The 19,256-nt window shown below is 38.9% G+C and overlaps 1 protein-coding gene across 4 annotated transcripts in view; it reads right to left on the bottom strand.

Annotated features, from left to right (window-relative positions):
* Positions 1 to 19,256, bottom strand: part of LOC109082535 (protein phosphatase 2, regulatory subunit B'', alpha) — an 83,663-nt gene that overhangs the window by 25,111 nt on the left and 39,296 nt on the right. For all 4 annotated transcript variants that reach the window (XM_042718262.1, XM_042718261.1, XM_042718264.1 and 1 more), the window contains one exon: positions 11,999 to 14,657. In XM_042718262.1, the coding sequence (XP_042574196.1) occupies positions 11,999 to 14,152 (2,154 nt within the window). In that variant the 5' untranslated portion in view covers positions 14,153 to 14,657. The remainder of the gene's footprint in view (positions 1 to 11,998; positions 14,658 to 19,256) is intronic.

Raw genomic sequence — 19,256 nt, 5'->3', positions numbered from 1 at the left:
AGAAATTCAGCTTATCATCAATCACAACACCAAGGTTTCTAGCTGTTTTTGAAGAAGTTATGGTTGGTAAGCCTAACTGGATGGTGAAAGTTTGATAAAGTGATGGGTTTGATAAGGTGATGGTTCGTCATCCAACAACAAATGTCTGGTAGACATGCTGAGATGTGAGCGGCTATCTTCAGACCATCAGGATGGAATGAGAGGTAGAGTTGAGTGTCATCAGCATAGCAGTGATATGAAAAGCCATGTATCTGAATAACAGAACCTAGTAATGCCATGTAGACAGAGAAGAGAAGTGGTCCAAGAACTGAGCCCTGAGGCACCCCAGTAGCTAGATTTTGCGACTTGTACACCTCACCTCTCCAAGATACCTTGAAGGACCAATCTGAAAGGTAAGACTCAATCCAATGGCATGCAGTTCCTGAGATGCCATTTTCCAATAGGGTTGACAGGAGAATCTGGGGGTTCATTGTATCAAAAGCAGCGGACAGATCCAGCAATAAGTATAGAAGATTTGGAAGCTGCCTTTGCCAGTCTTAGGGCTTCAACAACTGAGAGCAAGGCAGCCTCGGTCGAAAATCCACTTCTGAAGCCAGATTGGTTGCTGTCCAGGAGATTTTTCTGTGTGAGAAAGGCAGAGACTTGTTTGAACACAACACGTTCAAGTGTTTTTGCAATGAAAGATAGAAGGGAAACCGGTCTGTAGTTCTTTAAAAGAATTGGGTTAAGAGTGGGTTTCTTAAGAAGTGGGGTTATACGAGTCTGTTTAAATGTTAAGGGAAAAACACCAGTGTGAAGGGATGTGTTAACGATGTGAGCGAATGCAGGTACAATGGCAGAAGAAATGGCTTGAAGGAGATGAGATAGAATAGGATCAAGCGGACAAGTAGTAGGATGATTGGAATGGATGAGTTTAGAGATTTCTGGCTCAGAGAGTGGAGAGAAGGATGAAAATAAGTGTATGTTTGCTGGTAAGATGTGTTTGACAGTTTGTGGTGTGGCAAATTGTGCACTGAGGTTTGTAATTTTATTAATGAGGAATGTGGCCAAGTCGTCAGCTGTTTGAGCTGATGAAGGAGGGGGAGGAGGAGGGCATGAGAGTTAGGCGAATTGTTGATTTTGTTGTGATATTATGTCCTTTTAGCAGTGGAGACATTAGCAGAGAATGAAGACAGTAGTGATCAATATACATTAAGGTCTGTAGGATTTTGTGATTTGCACAATACTCTTTCTGCAGCTCTGAGCTTAGAACGATGCTCATGGAGAAGATCAGATAGCCAAGGGGCAGAAGAGGTGGTACGAGCTGGCCTGGAAGACAAGGGGCAGACCGTGTCTAAACAAGTATAAGTAATACTTACAAGTATATGTAAAATATAGTTTCTATATGTGTTTGTTTGTGTGTGCATACACACATAGGCCTAATCATTTAACAGTTGGGTCTCTTATTCTCACATTAATTAAGGTACATTAATTGGATCAAAAATACAGTAAAAACAGTAATATTGTAAAATATTATTACCATTTAAAATAGATTTTTCTATTTTAATATACTTTCAAATGTTATTTATTCCTGTGATGGCAAAGTTGAATTTTCAGCATACATTACTGCAGTCTTCAGTGTCACATGATCCTTTAGAAATCATTCAAATATGCTAATTTGGTGTTTAAGAAACATTTCTTATTTTCAATGTTGAAAACAGATGTGCTGCTTAATATTTTTGGAATCAGGAATTATTTAGAAATAGAACAGAAATTAATTGTAACATTATAAATGCCTTTACTGACACTTTTGATCTATTTAATGCATCTTTGCTGAATAAAAGTATTAATTTCTTTGAAACAAACAAATGATCTTGCTTACATACATAAACATTTAGAACAGTAAAATAGCCCAATTTTTTAATTTAAATATATATTTCATGGCTTTGACTATACCCCACATGATGTTAATGCAGTTAAGTTTTGCTAAGCATTGATTTAATAACAATAAGACAGCAAAACCTCTTTTGTAGACTACAGGTCCTTCTCAAAAAATTAGCATATTGTGAAAAAGTTCATTATTTTCCATAATGTAATGATAAAAATTAAACTTTCATATATTTTAGATTCATTGCACACCAACTGAAATATTTCAGATCTTTTATTGTTTTAATACTGATGATTTTGGCATACAGCTCATGAAAACCCAAAATTCCTATCTCAAAAAAATTAGCATATTTAATCCGACCAATAAAAGAAAAGTGTTTTTAATACAAAAAAAAGTCAACCTACAAATAATTATGTTCAGTTATGCACTCAATACTTGGTCGGGAATCCTTTTGCAGAAATGACTGCTTCAATGCGGCGTGGCATGGAGGCAATCAGCCTGTGGCACTGCTGAGGTGTTATGGAGGCCCAGGATGCTTCGATAGCGGCCTTAAGCTCATCCAGAGTGTTGGGTCTTGCGTCTCTCAACTTTCTCTTCACAATATCCCACAGATTCTCTATGGGGTTCAGGTCAGGAGAGTTGGCAGGCCAATTGAGCACAGTAATACCATGGTCAGTAAACCATTTACCAGTGGTTTTGGCACTGTGAGCAGGTGCCAGGTCGTGCTGAAAAAACGAAATCTTCATCTCCATAAAGCTTTTCAGCAGATGGAAGCATGAAGTGCTCCAAAATCTCCTGATAGCTAGCTGCATTGACCCTGCCCTTGATAAAAACACAGTGGACCAACACCAGCAGCTGACATGGCACCCCAGACCATCACTGACTGTGGGTACTTGACACTGGACTTCAGGCATTTTGGCATTTCCTACTCCCCAGTCTTCCTCCAGACTCTGGCACCTTGATTTCCGAATGACATGCAAAATTTGCTTTCATCCGAAAAAAGTACTTTAGACCACTGAGCAACAGTCCAGTGCTGCTTCTCTGTAGCCCAGGTCAGGCGTTACTGCCGCTGTTTCTGGTTCAAAGCACACGCCTGTGCACGGTGGCTCTGGATGTTTCTACTCCAGACTCAGTCCACTGCTTCCGCAGGTCCCCCAAGGTCTGGAATCGGTCCTTCTCCACAATCTTCCTCAGGGTCCGGTCACCTCTTCTCGTTATGCAGCGTTTTTTGCCACACTTTTTCCTTCCCACAAACTTCCCACTGAGGTGCCTTGATACAGCACTCTGGGAACAGCCTATTCGTTCAGAAATTTCTTTCTGTGTCTTACCCTCTCGCTTGAGGGTGTCAATGATGGCCTTCTGGACAGCAGTCAGGTCGGCAGTCTTACCCATGATTGCGGTTTTGAGTAATGAACCAGGCTGGGAGTTTTTAAAAGCCTCAGGAATCTTTTGCAGGTGTTTAGAGTTAATTAGTTGATTCAGATGATTAGGTTAATAGCTCGTTTAGAGAACCTTTTCATGATATGCTAATTTTATAAAACACAAAAAAAAACTATTTGAATCATCAATATTAAAACAATAAAAGACCTGAAATATTTCAGTTGGTGTGCAATGAATCTAAAATATATGAAATATATTTTTATCATTACATTATGGAAAATAATGAACTTTTTCACAATATGCTAATTTTTTGAGAAGGACCTGTATATAAAAGTCAATATTTTGAAATATATTTTTCTGAATTATTTCTGAAGAATTTCACAACAATGAACCATTTAATTTTCAGAGATACTTCAGAGCACAAAAGTAGCATTATCAATTAGTCTGGGAGTTTTGTTTGATGGATTCACAGAAAAGCTATTTTAGATGGTTGAAGATGTAATTCATTTGAATTTTCGAACAAAAGCACTCTTATTTTAATGAACTCGATACATAATTCACCAAACACCACAGGACCACTTATGTCTCAATATTTTTAAATACTGACATAAGCGAAAACACAGATATATCTCACATAACCACAAACAGAACACTGGGATCTTCCTATAAAAGATCTCTCAAAACAATCGCTCAACCATTAGAAGACAAACAGTTTAATACTATGAATAAGCAACAGTTTCATTGTTCAAAACAGGAAACCACTGTTCAATGCTGATGGTCATGCTACAGGAAGTAACACAGAGCTCCTGTTTGTCTTGTCAAATCTCCATGCCAGCTTGAGGACTTAAGCAGCCTCCAACACAAATGGAGGCTTAAGTACTGTGTTAGCACATCCCCTCAGATATCCTAAATCCTGAAAAAAAAAAAAAAATCCCAAGGGCTGGGAGGAGATTGGATTTCAATCAGTGTTCTCTATCAGTGCTTAAACTGATACACACTGTTTCAGGAGGCTGTTGTCTTGTTGCCATGTATTTTTATTTTGCTTCGTACCAGAGCTATAGCCTCTTCCGTTACTTTTTTGTATTGGAAACCCTTCACAAATAGCAACAGGTGGTGATTCACAGGAGGATGTTGTACATAAGGGGGTTTCTTGGCTCAAACCTCTCCTGTGATTTCATTTCCTCTCAGCACAAGACAGCCATACCGGTGATGTCATTCCCTACTGAGCCTATGCAAACAATTCTAGCAAATAAAAACATGGACACAACAGGCATACAGACATTCACTCACTGTTTTCTTTCTTTCTTTCTTTTTTCATCCTTGAGGGAGTGAGCAAAGATACACTCCTGTCACTTGTGATCAAAATTTGAGTGATTCTGACTGTGAAAGACCACAATGTACTTTGAAAAGTTTTTCAGACTGCCAGGTGTACAGACTGAATGTACATGTGTACAAACTAGAGTATGTGAGCGTAGCGGAGTGGGAGCGTATCGGCGTGATTTTGCCTGGAGCTAGGAACAGATTTTTTGAAAGTCCAAGAACGCTCCGTCACGAGCACAAATTATATCAACTCATGCATAAAACATAATTAGGGATGAGTGCGGGAGGTTAAAGCATGTTGTAAATTGTACAGTTTGTTAATCTCCGCTCAAAGCTTATTTGCTGCTACATTGCTGCACACGGACAGAGCACACAAGCTCGCACATAACGTACAGATCGCACGCGTACATTCAGGAATGAAGAAAAATGGAAAAGTTACAGCATATTCTTTCTGTTTCTGAAGTAACTACCCTCAGCTTCGCTATAGTAGAGAGATACTTTGCACAGACAAGTAAGCTAAGTGAGTTAAGCAATCATTTAATATGCACTTGGGCTAATTGTAGTGTTCCAGTAAACCATGTTAAAACTATTCTTCTAGTATTATGCATTTATTTTGCGTTTCATTTAATTTCTTAACAGAACTTTGATTTTTCATGCATAGTGAAATAATTTAGCAGTGGAGCGAGGAGTGGGAAATGGTGAACCCGGAGCGGAGCTGGAGAGGAGTGGTTATTGAAGGCTTGGAGCACGGAGGGGAAACTGTTGCCGCTTCACTCCACTCACATACTCTGGTACAAACTGAACTGTGTGAGAATTTAATTAAATTCTAATCGCCATATTTTTGCTCTCTTACTCACTGTTTCTGCCTATTCCTTGTTTTTCCAGGTCTCCCGTTGCTCTTGGTTTAACACAGGTGTGTTAATTGCAGTGGTTTCCTTATTCTCTTAATTAAAACATTTTCAGAAGGAAAAAAATCACTGTGTGGCGTTAAATTATACATCACCAAAACATTGTTCTTTGGTCATTTTAACCTTCTTTAGAAGGATTCATGAAGTCTCAGTTATCTAAAAACAGAAAATATATTTTAAAAAAAGCTAATACAAAAATTATTCATAAATACTACAACAGTAAAGAAATAATACCAAAACGACACTGACTTAGAGCAATGGGTTGCTCTCCCCAAGCCTTGTTTTTTTTTTTTTTTTTAAGTGGTCATTAAATAAAATGTTTTAACTATTTTATAATGTTTCCTGATCTTATAATGAGCTTAGTATGGTTTTCATCTAAAACAGTCAGGTAGACGGGTAGAAAACAATAATTCTTATTTCAAACTGGGGTGTTAGTTTTAAGTTTTGCAGTATGTTTTTATTTCAGAGTAACTTCTCATATGTATACATATCAAGAACATTTTGATTCTCCATTTCATGATCGATTTAAATGCTAAACACAAGGGCACTCTGGAGATTCTCTTCACTGCATATAACAGATGTGACGTGTTGAGCCACTCTCAATGAATGCAGCCTGACCAGTGGTGACCCACAGTGGTGTGTCTGTGGCTCTAAGCATAGTTAGCTTGAGCTCTTGGAAGAGATACTTCTGATTTATATTGACTGTAACACTCTTTTTGCCAAGCAGGGTGTTCCCTGTCACCATGGAGATTAACAGCACTTCCTGACAGGTGCAGTGAAGGACATATTGCCTTGTCTGCACCATGTGGTCACCAATAGGGCAAGGTCTCCAGTCCAACATGGTGGGAGCCGTCTCTAGGCTAAGAGGAGGAAGATTTTACATGCAAGACTCAAATCTGAGGGGTGCATGTGCTAAACGGTGAAGCTGCTTTTGAACAAGGTATTTCAGTGCAAAGCCTTGTGCTTACTACAGATTATTAGGTTAAACCAGCTGCTAACTGTGCTGAAATAGTATTGCACCATCAATATATTAAGTTATTCTCACACAAACACACCTTTTTTTTTATAAATTAGGCTCATTATTAGGGAATCTGACTGATATTAAAATTTAACATTTAAATTTCACATTATTTTGTCTAAATAATTTAAAACAAAAACACTAAAAACTAAAATTAATCTATTTAATGTTACAAGTGAACTCTTGCATCATTACATTATAGTGTAAGGAATGAAAAGTATTGTAAAGGGATAGCTCACCCAAAAATGAAAATTCTGTCATTAATTACTCACCCTCAAGTCCTTCCAAACCTGTAAGACTTTTTGTGTGCAAAGAAAACAAACATATTGACTATTCAACAATTCTTCTCTTCTTGCTTTGTTTCCGGGTCTGGGAACATTTCAGTTGTGTTGCTGTCTACAGAGGGTCAGAAAGCTCTCGGATTTCATCAAAAATATCTTCTTTTGTTCTGAAGATGAATGTAGGTCTTGCAAGGTTTGGAATAACATGAGGGTGAGTAATTAATGACAGAATATAAAAATAAACTTTAATTTTAAAATATGTATAAATTACATTTCTAACTTAAAAATGAACTAATTAACTGAGTGTTAGAGGATGCTAAAGGTAATCTAAATGTAAAAATAGGGGCAAATGCACAATTACATCCACAAAAAAACCTTCCTACAGGAATTGGCTTAGAATTTGATTTTGAGGGAATCTTCGTATAGTGAACTGATTTTTATGATTTTTAAAGTCTTATGGGGCAAAAGTGTGTGGAAATGCTACTAGTGGCCACAACTCATTTAACAACCAAGTGAAGACTAATTTAAATTACCTTCACCTTCATCTCCAGGCCTATAAAAAGTCTTTAGTTCATAAGTTTCACCATGACGCACATGTGAAACCAAGAACCAAACAGAAGCAGTAAATAAGCAATCTCAAGAGAGTGGCACTAGCCCCAGCATCCGGAGCAACAGATTACTCTGTCAACACAGAGACCCCAACATCTAAACCCAATTGAGCGTCCACTTTCAACTTCACCTGCTGTTTGGTCTAGCAATGAGCCATGAGACGGAATAAGACACACAAACAAAAGACCACACTCAGGTCTTGCAGCAATGCACAACAGCAACTGTTAGCTCTGGAGTTGGTTCCCTAGATGCTTAGATGCTGACACATGACAGATGGGCCACATCTTGATCCATTCAGTGCTTTTGTGTTTGTGATGACACATGCAGGAACTAAATGAGATGAAACGAGGAAAGCACTGCAGGTGCACCCTGTTAAAAACAAGATTCCCATCGTAAACAGCAAACCAGGTATGACACAACTGCTTGCATGGGTCTAACGTTTCCGCTGCCTTGTTTATCTCCACGATTGGCAGCTTTGTGTTTAAATAAGGCAGTGGGCAGGGCTCCTGGCATAGCGCTCTTATTTTTATTGCTCCCTCGGGTGCCAAAGAGGGGATCGGGTAAGCAGAAAGCCATTCCCAAACTTAGCCGTGACCCCCACGGCAACACCGGGTCCGTTTTCCCTCTGGCGACAGCCAGTCTCTTAGTGGGATGAAATAGTAGGTGGGGAGTAAGCGGATTTAGTCTTCCTGACACCTTTGTCTGTGGATGACAAGGAGGAGGAGAAGTGCCCTGGGCAAATCAACACCATTAACAGTGTCTGTGCCAAAATTCCCACTGCCTGCTCTTGCTGTGACCTACCAGTGCTCTCGAAAAAGGACTGTGTGTCCTCCACACCAACTGCATGGCTACAGCATCACAACCCAGTCCCAAAATAACATGTGGACCAATGAGAGGCGGTTACTGGGGGACGTGCATTTTATGAAAACATGCATGTTTTCTAACTAAACATCTCACACTTGTATATTTGTAATAAGGCTAACATTCAAAGGACGACATGCATACTTTAAATGGAACTAATTCAAACTTGTTCGAGATAAAACCTCTAGTGTTTGGAGTCTTGGAGTCCTCATCACTCATTTCTACAAAACCTAAATCATCAGCCATTTGGGCATTTTTCTATGTGAACTTAAGGGTGTGTACGTGCATGTTCGTGCACAAGTATGCGACTCATCCAACCTTTAGTTTCTTAGTTATGCACTGAGGAGCTACAGAAATAGGACTGGAGGAGGAGCCCCATTATTAAGGGGGTTCCACTCTTGACAGATGTCATGGTAACGTCATAAATAGCAGGCCCGAGATAGATCCTGAGCTGGTATTGGTTTACAAAGCCAGGAAAATAAACAAGTGAGGATTTACCAGGCAGGAAAAAAGATAAAGGGTGGGAGAGAGGTAGAACAGAGGACACATAAAGAGCAAGGGTTAATTGTGCTGGGAGGACTGACGTGGGATATAAACAGCTTGACAACACTTTAGAGAGCTGAGAGTTACTAATAAATGGGTCATGAAAGGCTACAACATTCTTGAGACTTGCACTAAATAATGATTTAGAAGGTTTTAAGGCACTGAGAGCTGCCAGTTTACGCACCTACCATTTACAAATTTTACAAAGAAATGGGCATAAGTAGTTCACATTTAAAAAAGCCATTTATATATAAACAGTTATGTCCAGTATGTGCCAGAGTCTCACCCAAGATCCCTGAACTAGAGTATGACAAACTGTGCTTTCTTCATTCCCACCATGATGGGTGTGCAAAAAAATGGACTAAAGGTGACAGCCAGCTCCAGATCACACATGATCCTGACCTACTTTGTTTGGCCTTCCAAAAGAGGACACAACTAGAAATCAGTGGTTAAGTTGTATTTACAACACTGTTCCAGAACAGTTCAACCCAAATATTCAGATGTGTGCAGCGCATTTTACGGAGGACTGTTTCCTGAAGCTTGGAGGGCTGTGCACGAAAGTTGTTTCTATAAATTGGGGCAATTCCAACTTTGCAAGTCTGGCGCTTCTGACTCACAGCCTGTAAGTAGGTTTTCATATTTAAAGAATTTGCCACTGATGATTCAAACATATAAATAAATAAGTCATTATAATCCGTAATTATGACCCCAGTGGATGCAACAAATGCCTCGTTTGTAATGGGTTTTATTGTTTTTGTCTCGTCGCGCCAGGACATGGTAATGGTAAGGGGCATAACATTTCTGTCACGCGCTTGAGGTATTCGGCCAATCACAATGCACTGGAAAGCTGGCCAATCAGAGCACACCTTGCATTTCAGAATGATGAGCTTTATAAAAATCGACCCGTTTCAGAAAGGCGGAGCATAGAGGAGCAACAATAATGTACAGTGTGTGGAAAATAATGTGTTTTTTTTTTTAACCTTAAACCGCATAAACACATTGCATTACACCAAATACACAAAATAATGTTCTTTTTAGCAATGTCATATGACCCCTTTAAATAACCATCTAATCGCGATTATTTGATCTAACCGCGGTTGTTTCAGACAACCTTGATTATTGTGCCTTTTATACAACACAAGGGGGAGTCACACACCAAAAGACACAGAAGAGCACCAGTTTGGTTTTTATGCACTGTATATCATCAGAAGCCATTCCATATCTTAATGTGAGGGACAGAATTATATTTATATGGTTAAATTTAACCATATAAATGTCAGTCATTCTTCACTCAGCATTCTCCACTCAGCATTCAAACAGCATGTCACATTCAGTTATGACATTCAGCACGGTAAAACTCTCTCTCCAAAATGATATATTCCCATTATAATACTTGATGTGTAGATAAAGGTCTGGGGATTCGCATAAAATAACATCTTGCTGGAATTCATTGCTCCTTTATTTCTATTCTCTTTGTTTGTACCGAGTGCAGCATGCTGTGACTTATGTTGCTTCAAGCACATCATGTGCATAAGATGTGCATAAGTGCTGCGACTCCATTTTGCTTCAAGTGCATCATTCTGCACCCTGGATGTGCATAAGAGCTTTGTGCCGCTCTGTTTGAAGCGTTTCGCATTATCAAAGTTTTGCACACAGAAAGATTATTAGAAGTTTTCATTTTGTCATCTTATTTTCATGAATGTATTTTGTAAGAATACAAATAGTTAACAGAATAAACGTTTTAATTGTATAATGTGCACCAAAGATTTTTTTTTTCTCAAAATATTGTTTTTGCTGCTAAATTATACAGTCAGCTAGTTTAATTTCATAGCTTATATATTTTTATTAAAATGTCATTTTTCTCTGTAACGAGGAAGTGAGTATTTAGTGGATTATGTTTAACAAAGTGTTTAAAAAAAGAGTGACCATTAGTTCCAAAAACACAGTATTGATATTCTGTAGTGGTGTAGAAAAAAAAAAAAGTAGCGCTGGTGTTGGATCGGTATTGGTCGATTCTTAGTATTTGCAATACTCTATGTAATCTTACACTGCAAAATAATAACTCAAAGATTAAAATATAACATAATAATTATTTACTGAATCCTTAAATTAATCACAATTATATAATGAAAGACATAAAAAACAGACAATCGTGATAATTGGCATAATCATCATAATCACCCTAAAACTGATAATTAATCGCAATAACCGTGATTATTTTTAGACACTTAATCGTCAGCCAAATTTCAGAATCGTGACATCCCTAGTTACCGGTGACAAATATGGACCTGTAAAATAGAAAATGATTACACCATTACTGCTTATATTAATGATAAATTCCACTTCCCCTAAAAAGCCATGTTTTAGTCCATGCACATACCACATTATTCCAAGGAGGAAATTTTATGTAATGGTTTCTGTTTATGAAGGCTATAATTTTGTGCTTTAGCTAATGGTAAAATGGATTTTCCACTTCCATTATGCCCAAGTTATACACAGTTCTGCTCATATGTTATATAATACCCATTGGAAAATCTGAAAAATACATCTACATAAAAAAATACACAAAAAAAAGTATGTATGCATGTATGTATGTATAAGTGTGCATATATATATATATATATATACACGTATATGTAATTATATATATATATATATATATATATATATATGTGCATATATATATATATATATATATATATATATATATACTGCATACACACACACACACAAAATAACTGAATTTAGCCAAATTATCTTGTAAAACTTTACCTATCCATGGTTCTTAATATTTTGTTTTGCCTCCTTGAAAATCAGTGACTGTCTGTAGTCTTTTGTTATAGTTCTGTACGGGTCCCTGGTTTACCCTAAAGCTGCTCACTGTTCTTAAAAAATCCCTCCATGTACTGTAAGTTCTTTAGTTTCCTTGCATACCCTGCATTTGACTTCAGCCCCAGACTAGCTTTTATGATTCTTAAATCCAGCTTTGCCACTGAGGACATTTGAGAGACTCATGCAACATTCACCAACAGCTGCCAACAGCCAATGATGCTCAAGCAGACAACACCAAGGGTACATTCAAGTTTAGATGTAGAAATGTGTAACTTATAAGTTATCTTTTTTCTTTTTTACATTTTACCAGTGATACACAGTGCACAGATACTGGATGAGACATGAAGACCCTATATAGATACAGTTTAGCTGAACTCACCCTGATGACTTCGGGCGTCTGCTGAATGAGAAGCGTTGAGCCTGTGTCCCTAACAGTAGAAGTAGGGGTTTGTACAGCAGGAGGTGCACTTGAGGGTGTTGGGTCAGGTGTGCATTTAGGTGTTTGCGCTGGTGTAGTTGCAGTCTCAGGCTGAGGTACAGGCAGTGGGAGTGGAGCCACCTCTGCTTTGGTGCTGGCCAGTGTGTCCTGAAGAAGACGCATGACCTCTCGCTCCTTAGACTGAGTTCCTCTCCCGGCTCCACTCTCCACCAGCTCCTGAGCAAAGCTCTCAATGCTCTCAAGAATCCTGAGAAGCAGAGCTCCATCATCTTCCTCGGTGGCCTCAAGCCCTGTCTCAGAGGGCTTGGTCACAGAGGGTCCAGACAAACCCGCCACTGGTAGATCTTTAGCCACCGAGTTACCAATCAAATGTTGGGGGGAGCCTGTCTGCTGGGCACAGTTTTTAAGTTTAGGGGGCAGTGGAGGCTCCTTTTGCATGTTTTGGGAAAGACACTCCAGGTCCATCAGCAATTTATCAATGTCATCGGATCCCCCTTTATTAATGTGTGAGGTTGATCTAGGGAACAGTCTGGAATCTGTGCTTTTTGGCAAGTACATCTGGTTGACCATCGAGTCGTTTTTAGGCTTGAACACAGTTCCATTTCTACTAAGTTCATGGAGTTTATCTGAAACAGCACCACTAGACTCGGAGTAGCCAGTGGGTCTTTTGGAGAACGGTCTGGACTCCGAAATACTACAGCTGTGCTTCCCATCCCTTTTAACCGCTCTGTCCGGCATCCTTCCCAAATCCAAATCCTCCTCCTCGATATACAGAGCCTCCATGGCATCCTTACAGAGGTTTTCACTACTGCTAGACAAGAGAGAGTTTGTGGAAGAAAATGTGTCTGGTCGGCTGGTTGAGACTGTGTGGTGGCAGATATAAGATGCTGAACCGCTACTGGAGGCCGAAGGCAAGCTGCCATGCGGGAACCCATTAGTTGATGGAGGTGTACGTGCTGACAAACCAGAGGGGCTCTGAATGGGTTTCACATTGCTTGCAAGATCCCTAGAGCCTTCTGGAGGTTCTGGCTGCGAAGGTTTCATTCGAGGCTTTATGGGCGGAGGAGATTGAACAACGTCCTCATAGCGCGGAGGCTGCTCATTGCCAAAGATGGGGGAGAAAGGGATTTGTTGAAGCCCGTGTATGCTGTTGACTAGTTCGGCAAGCTCGCTGTGCTCCTGCCTCACACTTTGCCCCTGTTCCAGCTCAAGAGGAAGCCTCTTCAGGTAGTTGGATAGACGAGCCATCACATTTTTATAAATGACTTCAGGGTTCCCAGAGTCATCGCTGCTTCCACCCATCGACTTCCTTTTGATGCACTGTTTGATGATGTCTGTGCACTTCTTCAGATCTTCCGAGCACTTGAGGAGAATGTCCAGACATGCTTTAATGTCTTCTCCTGAGGCACTGCTGTCTGCCTTGGTCTTCTCCAGTATGCGGGTAATTAGGTTTTCCTCGGTGAGGCTGTTCAGGTAGAGCGTGGCCACATTGTTTAAGTTCTGCTCTAGGGATGCACTGCGACTTAGCTTATGCTCTTCGAGTACAGATTTCTGAAACAGGCCGAATGGAGGACAGTTCTCATCATTGCCTGTGAACTGGCCATAGATGATGTCTAGATCAGTGGACCTCCTACTGAAGGAATCCGGCCGAACCTTACGGCCCTTTCTGAAAGTCACATGGCTGGAAGAGTATTTGATTTTCTCAAATGAAAACTCCTTGATTTTTCCACTGGCCAGGTTGATAGCTTCCCCTGTAATATCCTTGAGGCTTGCTGAGCTTTGGACTGCAGATCCTTTCTTAACTCTAGGAACGACCTGGTGGTAGTCGTCACAGAAAGCACCAGGTCCGGTGTTGCCATTCTCCATCATTTTGGACTCATGAAGGCTGATGGGCCGGTCAGAGCAAGTTCTAGATATGGGGGTGTCAAGAAGTTCAGCACAAGTGCTGCGGTGAGCCACTGTGCAGTTCAGTCCATGTTTTAGTGCACCACAGGGCCCATTACAGTAGTGTACAGTGTGCTGGACACGACGGTCAATCACAACGCTGTTATAACAGTTAATACTGCTGACCACAATGCGATAGGTAGCCGCCATGGTCTTTGTTTGTTCATAAATCCAAAAGTCTGCTTTGTAATATAACGCTTGCCACCTAAAAACGATAAATGCTATGTAGACATTTATATAAAAACGTCAAATTATATAAATCCTAAAAAGCAAATAAAAGTTGCTTTGCATCAACTGCTGCTTTAGCTGATTCCAAGGAAAAAAAGGATTTCCATACCAATCCTTCACCGTTGACCCATAGTTAAAGGGAAGTTACACTGTAACATTTAGCAGCAAAACTATCCATTCCTTAGCATGGGCCCCGATGGCCTAATGATAGGCCTGTGTGCAGCGCTCCAGATCATCCCACTTTTGGTTAGCCGAGGCCTGTGGGCATAAAGTAGTCCTCTGGATCTGTCTCCAAAGCCACAGCATACAGCCCACCTGGTGACAGCCTTCCGCTAATGTGTTCAACAGATGTTCAGTCCTCTCTCTCTGTCTTTATCTTGCTTTCCCGGCCAGAATCAGATGTTCAAGAATCCAATGTGAAAGCCACCTGTGAGTAAAAAGACAAAAGTGGGTTAAGGGGAGAGAGAAAGCACTTTTTTCAGTTAAATTGAAATACAGTACAAATTCTTGAGACCTTAGGTTTTGCTAGTGCCATCCTTGAAAACAACACTTAATTTACAGCATCTATCCAAGTAGTCTACAACCACATACATGTTACTCTTCTTCAGAGAACACAAGGAAAACGATAAAAGGAAGCTTCTGCTTCTGAGTGAAATATTACATATTAATGTATTTGGTAGATGATGTTATTCACAGTGACATACAGTGCATTCAATGTACAGCTTCTACAATACAAGTGATGAACATTTTAAATAGGGTTGGGAACCGAGAACCGGTTCTTAATCAGAACCGGTTCTGTTCTTTGAAAATCGGAACCGTAAGCAATTTCTAAGTTTCGGTTCCGAAAACGGTTCTGGTGCGACACGTGACCAAGCACTGTGAGCAGCCTTCCGTCTGTGTTCTGACAATTCAGCGTTTCCCGTAAAGGATGTCACAAACCAAATAACAAAAATGCCGCCTTGCCTCTTTAATTACTGAGCACATTGATTCCAATGACGCGCATTCAACAGATGTGCCTGGTCTTCAACTACCGAACACGTTTCCCATGACTGTACGCACACTCACGCCTTTGATAACTGTCCACGTCGTTTTGTCTGACTGTACATGTACCGGCAGTGCGCAGCACCTGCTGCCACTAAATTACACATTTGTCCCATATTCTCATTAATATACATATTGACTTCAACTTGGACCACTAAATAAATAGACTGTTATTGTTATGCAAGTATGAGGGTTAGATTATTTAGTGTACAGGTCATTTCACGAGTGATAAACAAAGTGATAGAAAATATTTATTTTCATGCATTTTAAATGTTTAAAAATGTGGAAATCACACCATCTCCTGACTGCATTATTATTTGTAAAATAGGGGCTTTATGGAGTGTGTGTATACATGGTTATAAGTATAACCGTTTATATTTCATTAATTTAGGGAAATGAACAAGTGTCTTAGCCCTCAAGGGACTATTTAGCCAACCAGCTTATTCCTGCTGGAAAAGCAAAATGTTATTGATAGTGTAAAAAACATCAACTTTGAAGCACATGCTGATTGATGGACTAGCATTACTCAACATTACTTACTACCTTCCAGCAGCACTACATACAATGAAGGTAAAATAGTAAAAAACATAAAATAGTTCATTTAAATGGAACCGGAATCTAAAAATTTCTAATACCCAACCCTATTTATGAAGATCCGTATACTGTAATATATGTTGAATCTTGACATTGCCAACCTTTAAATTAAGTTGACAGTAAGTAATAAACAGTATTAAGCATTGAGGAGTTGAGTATTGTGCATTTTTCCTTACCACTATTTTTTAATAGTTATTTAATGATTTTAATAGGAACCGGAACCGGAAAATTTCTAACGATTCCCAACTCTAATCTTAAATGTTATTTATTTTAAAAGTGAACACTGCAGCTTTAAGACTATCTCTTGTTAACATCTCTCTTCATTAGATGATAAGCTTCTTACACTTTTAACGTTTCTTTGGTACAGCTAAACCAAAATAAATTGATGTTGAAAAGCTCAAAGCACCTACTACAAGCTGGTACTGAACTACAAAGTATGTCTTTCAAACAAATATAAACCAAAAAATAAAACGACATGCTGTAATGTCTAATGCTGGCATGTGGCTATAAAAAAAATACCTAAGCCTCAGGTATCTTAGGTCTCCTTTGTTATCAAATGCAGTCCCTAAGCCATCTTCAAAGAGGCCCACATCAGTGGAAGCTGTTAAAAAGCTTGTGATGAAAGTAGAGCCCGACCGATATTATCGGCCGATATGAGCCTGTCGCATATATATGTATTTTTTTTTTACAGAACATATAACACAGATTAAATGCTTCTCTATGGTGTAATTACTTAGTTTGTCCAGCAGAGCACGCTCCATTGTTTGCTACTGGTCTTAGTGTAGAGATGCGAGGATGAGCTCAAACTTCACCCTAGTCCACTGCTTCAAATAAATTATCTGCCAAACACCCACCTTCACCAATATTTGTTCATCATGTTACAATGATTTTAATTCTTAGTTTTGCATGATGATATGATGAATGGATCGTTCCTTTTTAACAGCTGATTCAGTGACGTTAGGGCGTTACGGAAATTATAATTAGTGTTGTTGTCTACACTGGATTCGGCGCGACGTGACAAATCCCAACAGTGAACTGATGCCTTGTTCTGTTTATGACGTACTGACACAAAGTTCAAATGATTTTCAATGATCGCTTTGTTGCGTCCTGTTGCGGCACAGTGTCAGCATAGTTTGTCAGTACAGTCAGTAACATAGCAGACTGAAAAGTTAGTATCTTTCCGGCAGTGCAGTGCCGGCTTGAGTCTGTTAAATGGCGATTTAACGCTACGTTGTCACCTAGTTGGAGAGACTTAATATTAAAGTAAATAAACAACAATGTTCCCATCTTTTACTCTCACAAATGAGCTTATCATACTCATTTACTACATTAGTAGGGCCCTGTGATTTCCGCGAAGCTGAAAACATGGACAAAATCGCAGAATCCAGTCATAAAAACGGAATTTACTGTGTAACACAGAATTTCATGGAATTTGAAATGAATTTGTATTTCTGATGAATACATAAAAAACAGGTCAGTACACTAAAATCAAATTGCATTATATAGACTAGTGTCTGTAAATATTAAACTGCAAAAAGACTATCCTCATGTTCTGCATGTTCATTTGATTAGTTACCAGAAAATACACAACAAAATTTGTGAAATAATATTATTCACTACTATTATTTATTCATTTTAGATGTTTACATTTGGAAAAGCTGTGGTTCCTGCATAAACCTGCCTCTGTTAGTTTGGCAGTAGCTTGCTTACCCTACACAGTTACCTATTTTCTTAATTCAAGTTATAAATATATTTTTTTATTCTATTTGTGTTTAAGTTATTTATAATAAGTGAACTTTACTGTTAAGTGCACTGATATCAGACTCATTTTGAATAATAAAGTTTATTGTTAAATTGTTAAATACCCTGGCTCCATTACATAGGCATATGTTTGTCACATCATTATAAGTGTTTGATCACCACATTTGAGTTATCATTGCTAAAAAAAATGTTTATTTATATATATATTCTGTTTATGTATATACTGTATTCTATATACAGTACCAGTCACCTGTGGGAAGTGTGTCCAAACTTTTGAATATACTGTACTATAATATAGCCTACACAAAGAATATCGGCCAATATATCAATATTGGTCTTTTTTACTCCCTTATATCAGTAAAAAAACATATCGGTCAGGCTCTAGATGAAAGTACACAGACACACTATGAGCAGTCTTTAACAACACATGCCTCTCTTCCCTATAAAGTGAGTTTACTCAAGAGCAAGCAATTCAAATACACAAATGCCATAATTGAACAGTTGTATTTGTTCCTTAGGTGTAATACTGAATCATTCCACAGGAAAGGAACTTTCCTTCCTGTAGTGCTCTGATGACACATTTTTATACTCTATTATTGGAGACCAGCACTAACCAACAACAACTTGCACAAGAGCAGTCTTCCTGTTTCCATGTGCTACTAAAAATATTGTGAACTTAACTGCACTAAAGCAGTTTACAAACATTTAAACATTTACACAAACAATTAAAATTGTCTCAGTGTAAATATAGCCTTTTACGTATTGTCATATTGCATTAGATCTCTCTAATGATAATTATGTCAACAGATGAGTCATTGTGAGACTGGAGACATATTTATTTCAATACATATAAGGGAATGAGCTCATTAGTATGTCTCAACTGAAAATATTCTCCAAGGCCAAAGCACATGCTCCTTTATTCTCCAATTCATTTTCTTTTGCTCTCTTGCTTTTATTTCTCAATCCTTCTGGTCTTATTGTTTTTCTTCCATTTTTTTCTTCCTCTCACAGCAGGCCTCCTTAAAGCCTTGTCTTCTCTGTGTCTCGGCAGAACAACAGCAGAGAACAAGTCTCCAGGATTTCTACCACAACCTTACCTCATATAAACTTTGTCTATAGCCATGCATGAAAGCATTTATAGCAGTATAATCTGTATTCACAATTTAGACTCATAAATGCATTACACGTCTGAATTTCCTCACAGTATTGGAACAATGGCCTCTGGTTAATGTTTTTCGGCATGGATGCATTACAGTTTGGCACTAGAGAGGTAGCACCTAGAAAAACATCCAGGGAGTGAGATTTACAGGGACAACAAACACCCTCCATATTCTGTCTGGAGACACTGTTCACAATGGACTGGTCTTGCTTGCCCAGCCAGTTACACTAAAAGCTGGCGGTGCCTGTGAGAACCTTACAATGACAGCAACTGCCTTTTACAACAAGACAAAGAAATACAGAGTATCAAGTGCATTAACAGTCAGCCAGCTTCAGGATGCCAGGATTTACTTCTGGGGGTCATGTACTGTTGTACAGTTTTCCCCTTTTCAGTGATATGTATGTCTTTGAGAGGAAATTACATGTCTAAGTTCTGTGTCACTGTTCTGAACAACAGTAGAAACTCCTGTGG

The sequence above is a fragment of the Cyprinus carpio genome, chromosome B2 (genome assembly GCF_018340385.1).
Source record: "Cyprinus carpio isolate SPL01 chromosome B2, ASM1834038v1, whole genome shotgun sequence".
NCBI lineage: Eukaryota > Metazoa > Chordata > Actinopteri > Cypriniformes > Cyprinidae > Cyprinus > Cyprinus carpio.
The sequence above is the reverse complement of the archived record's forward strand: the minus strand, read 5'-3'. Positions and strand labels throughout refer to the sequence as shown.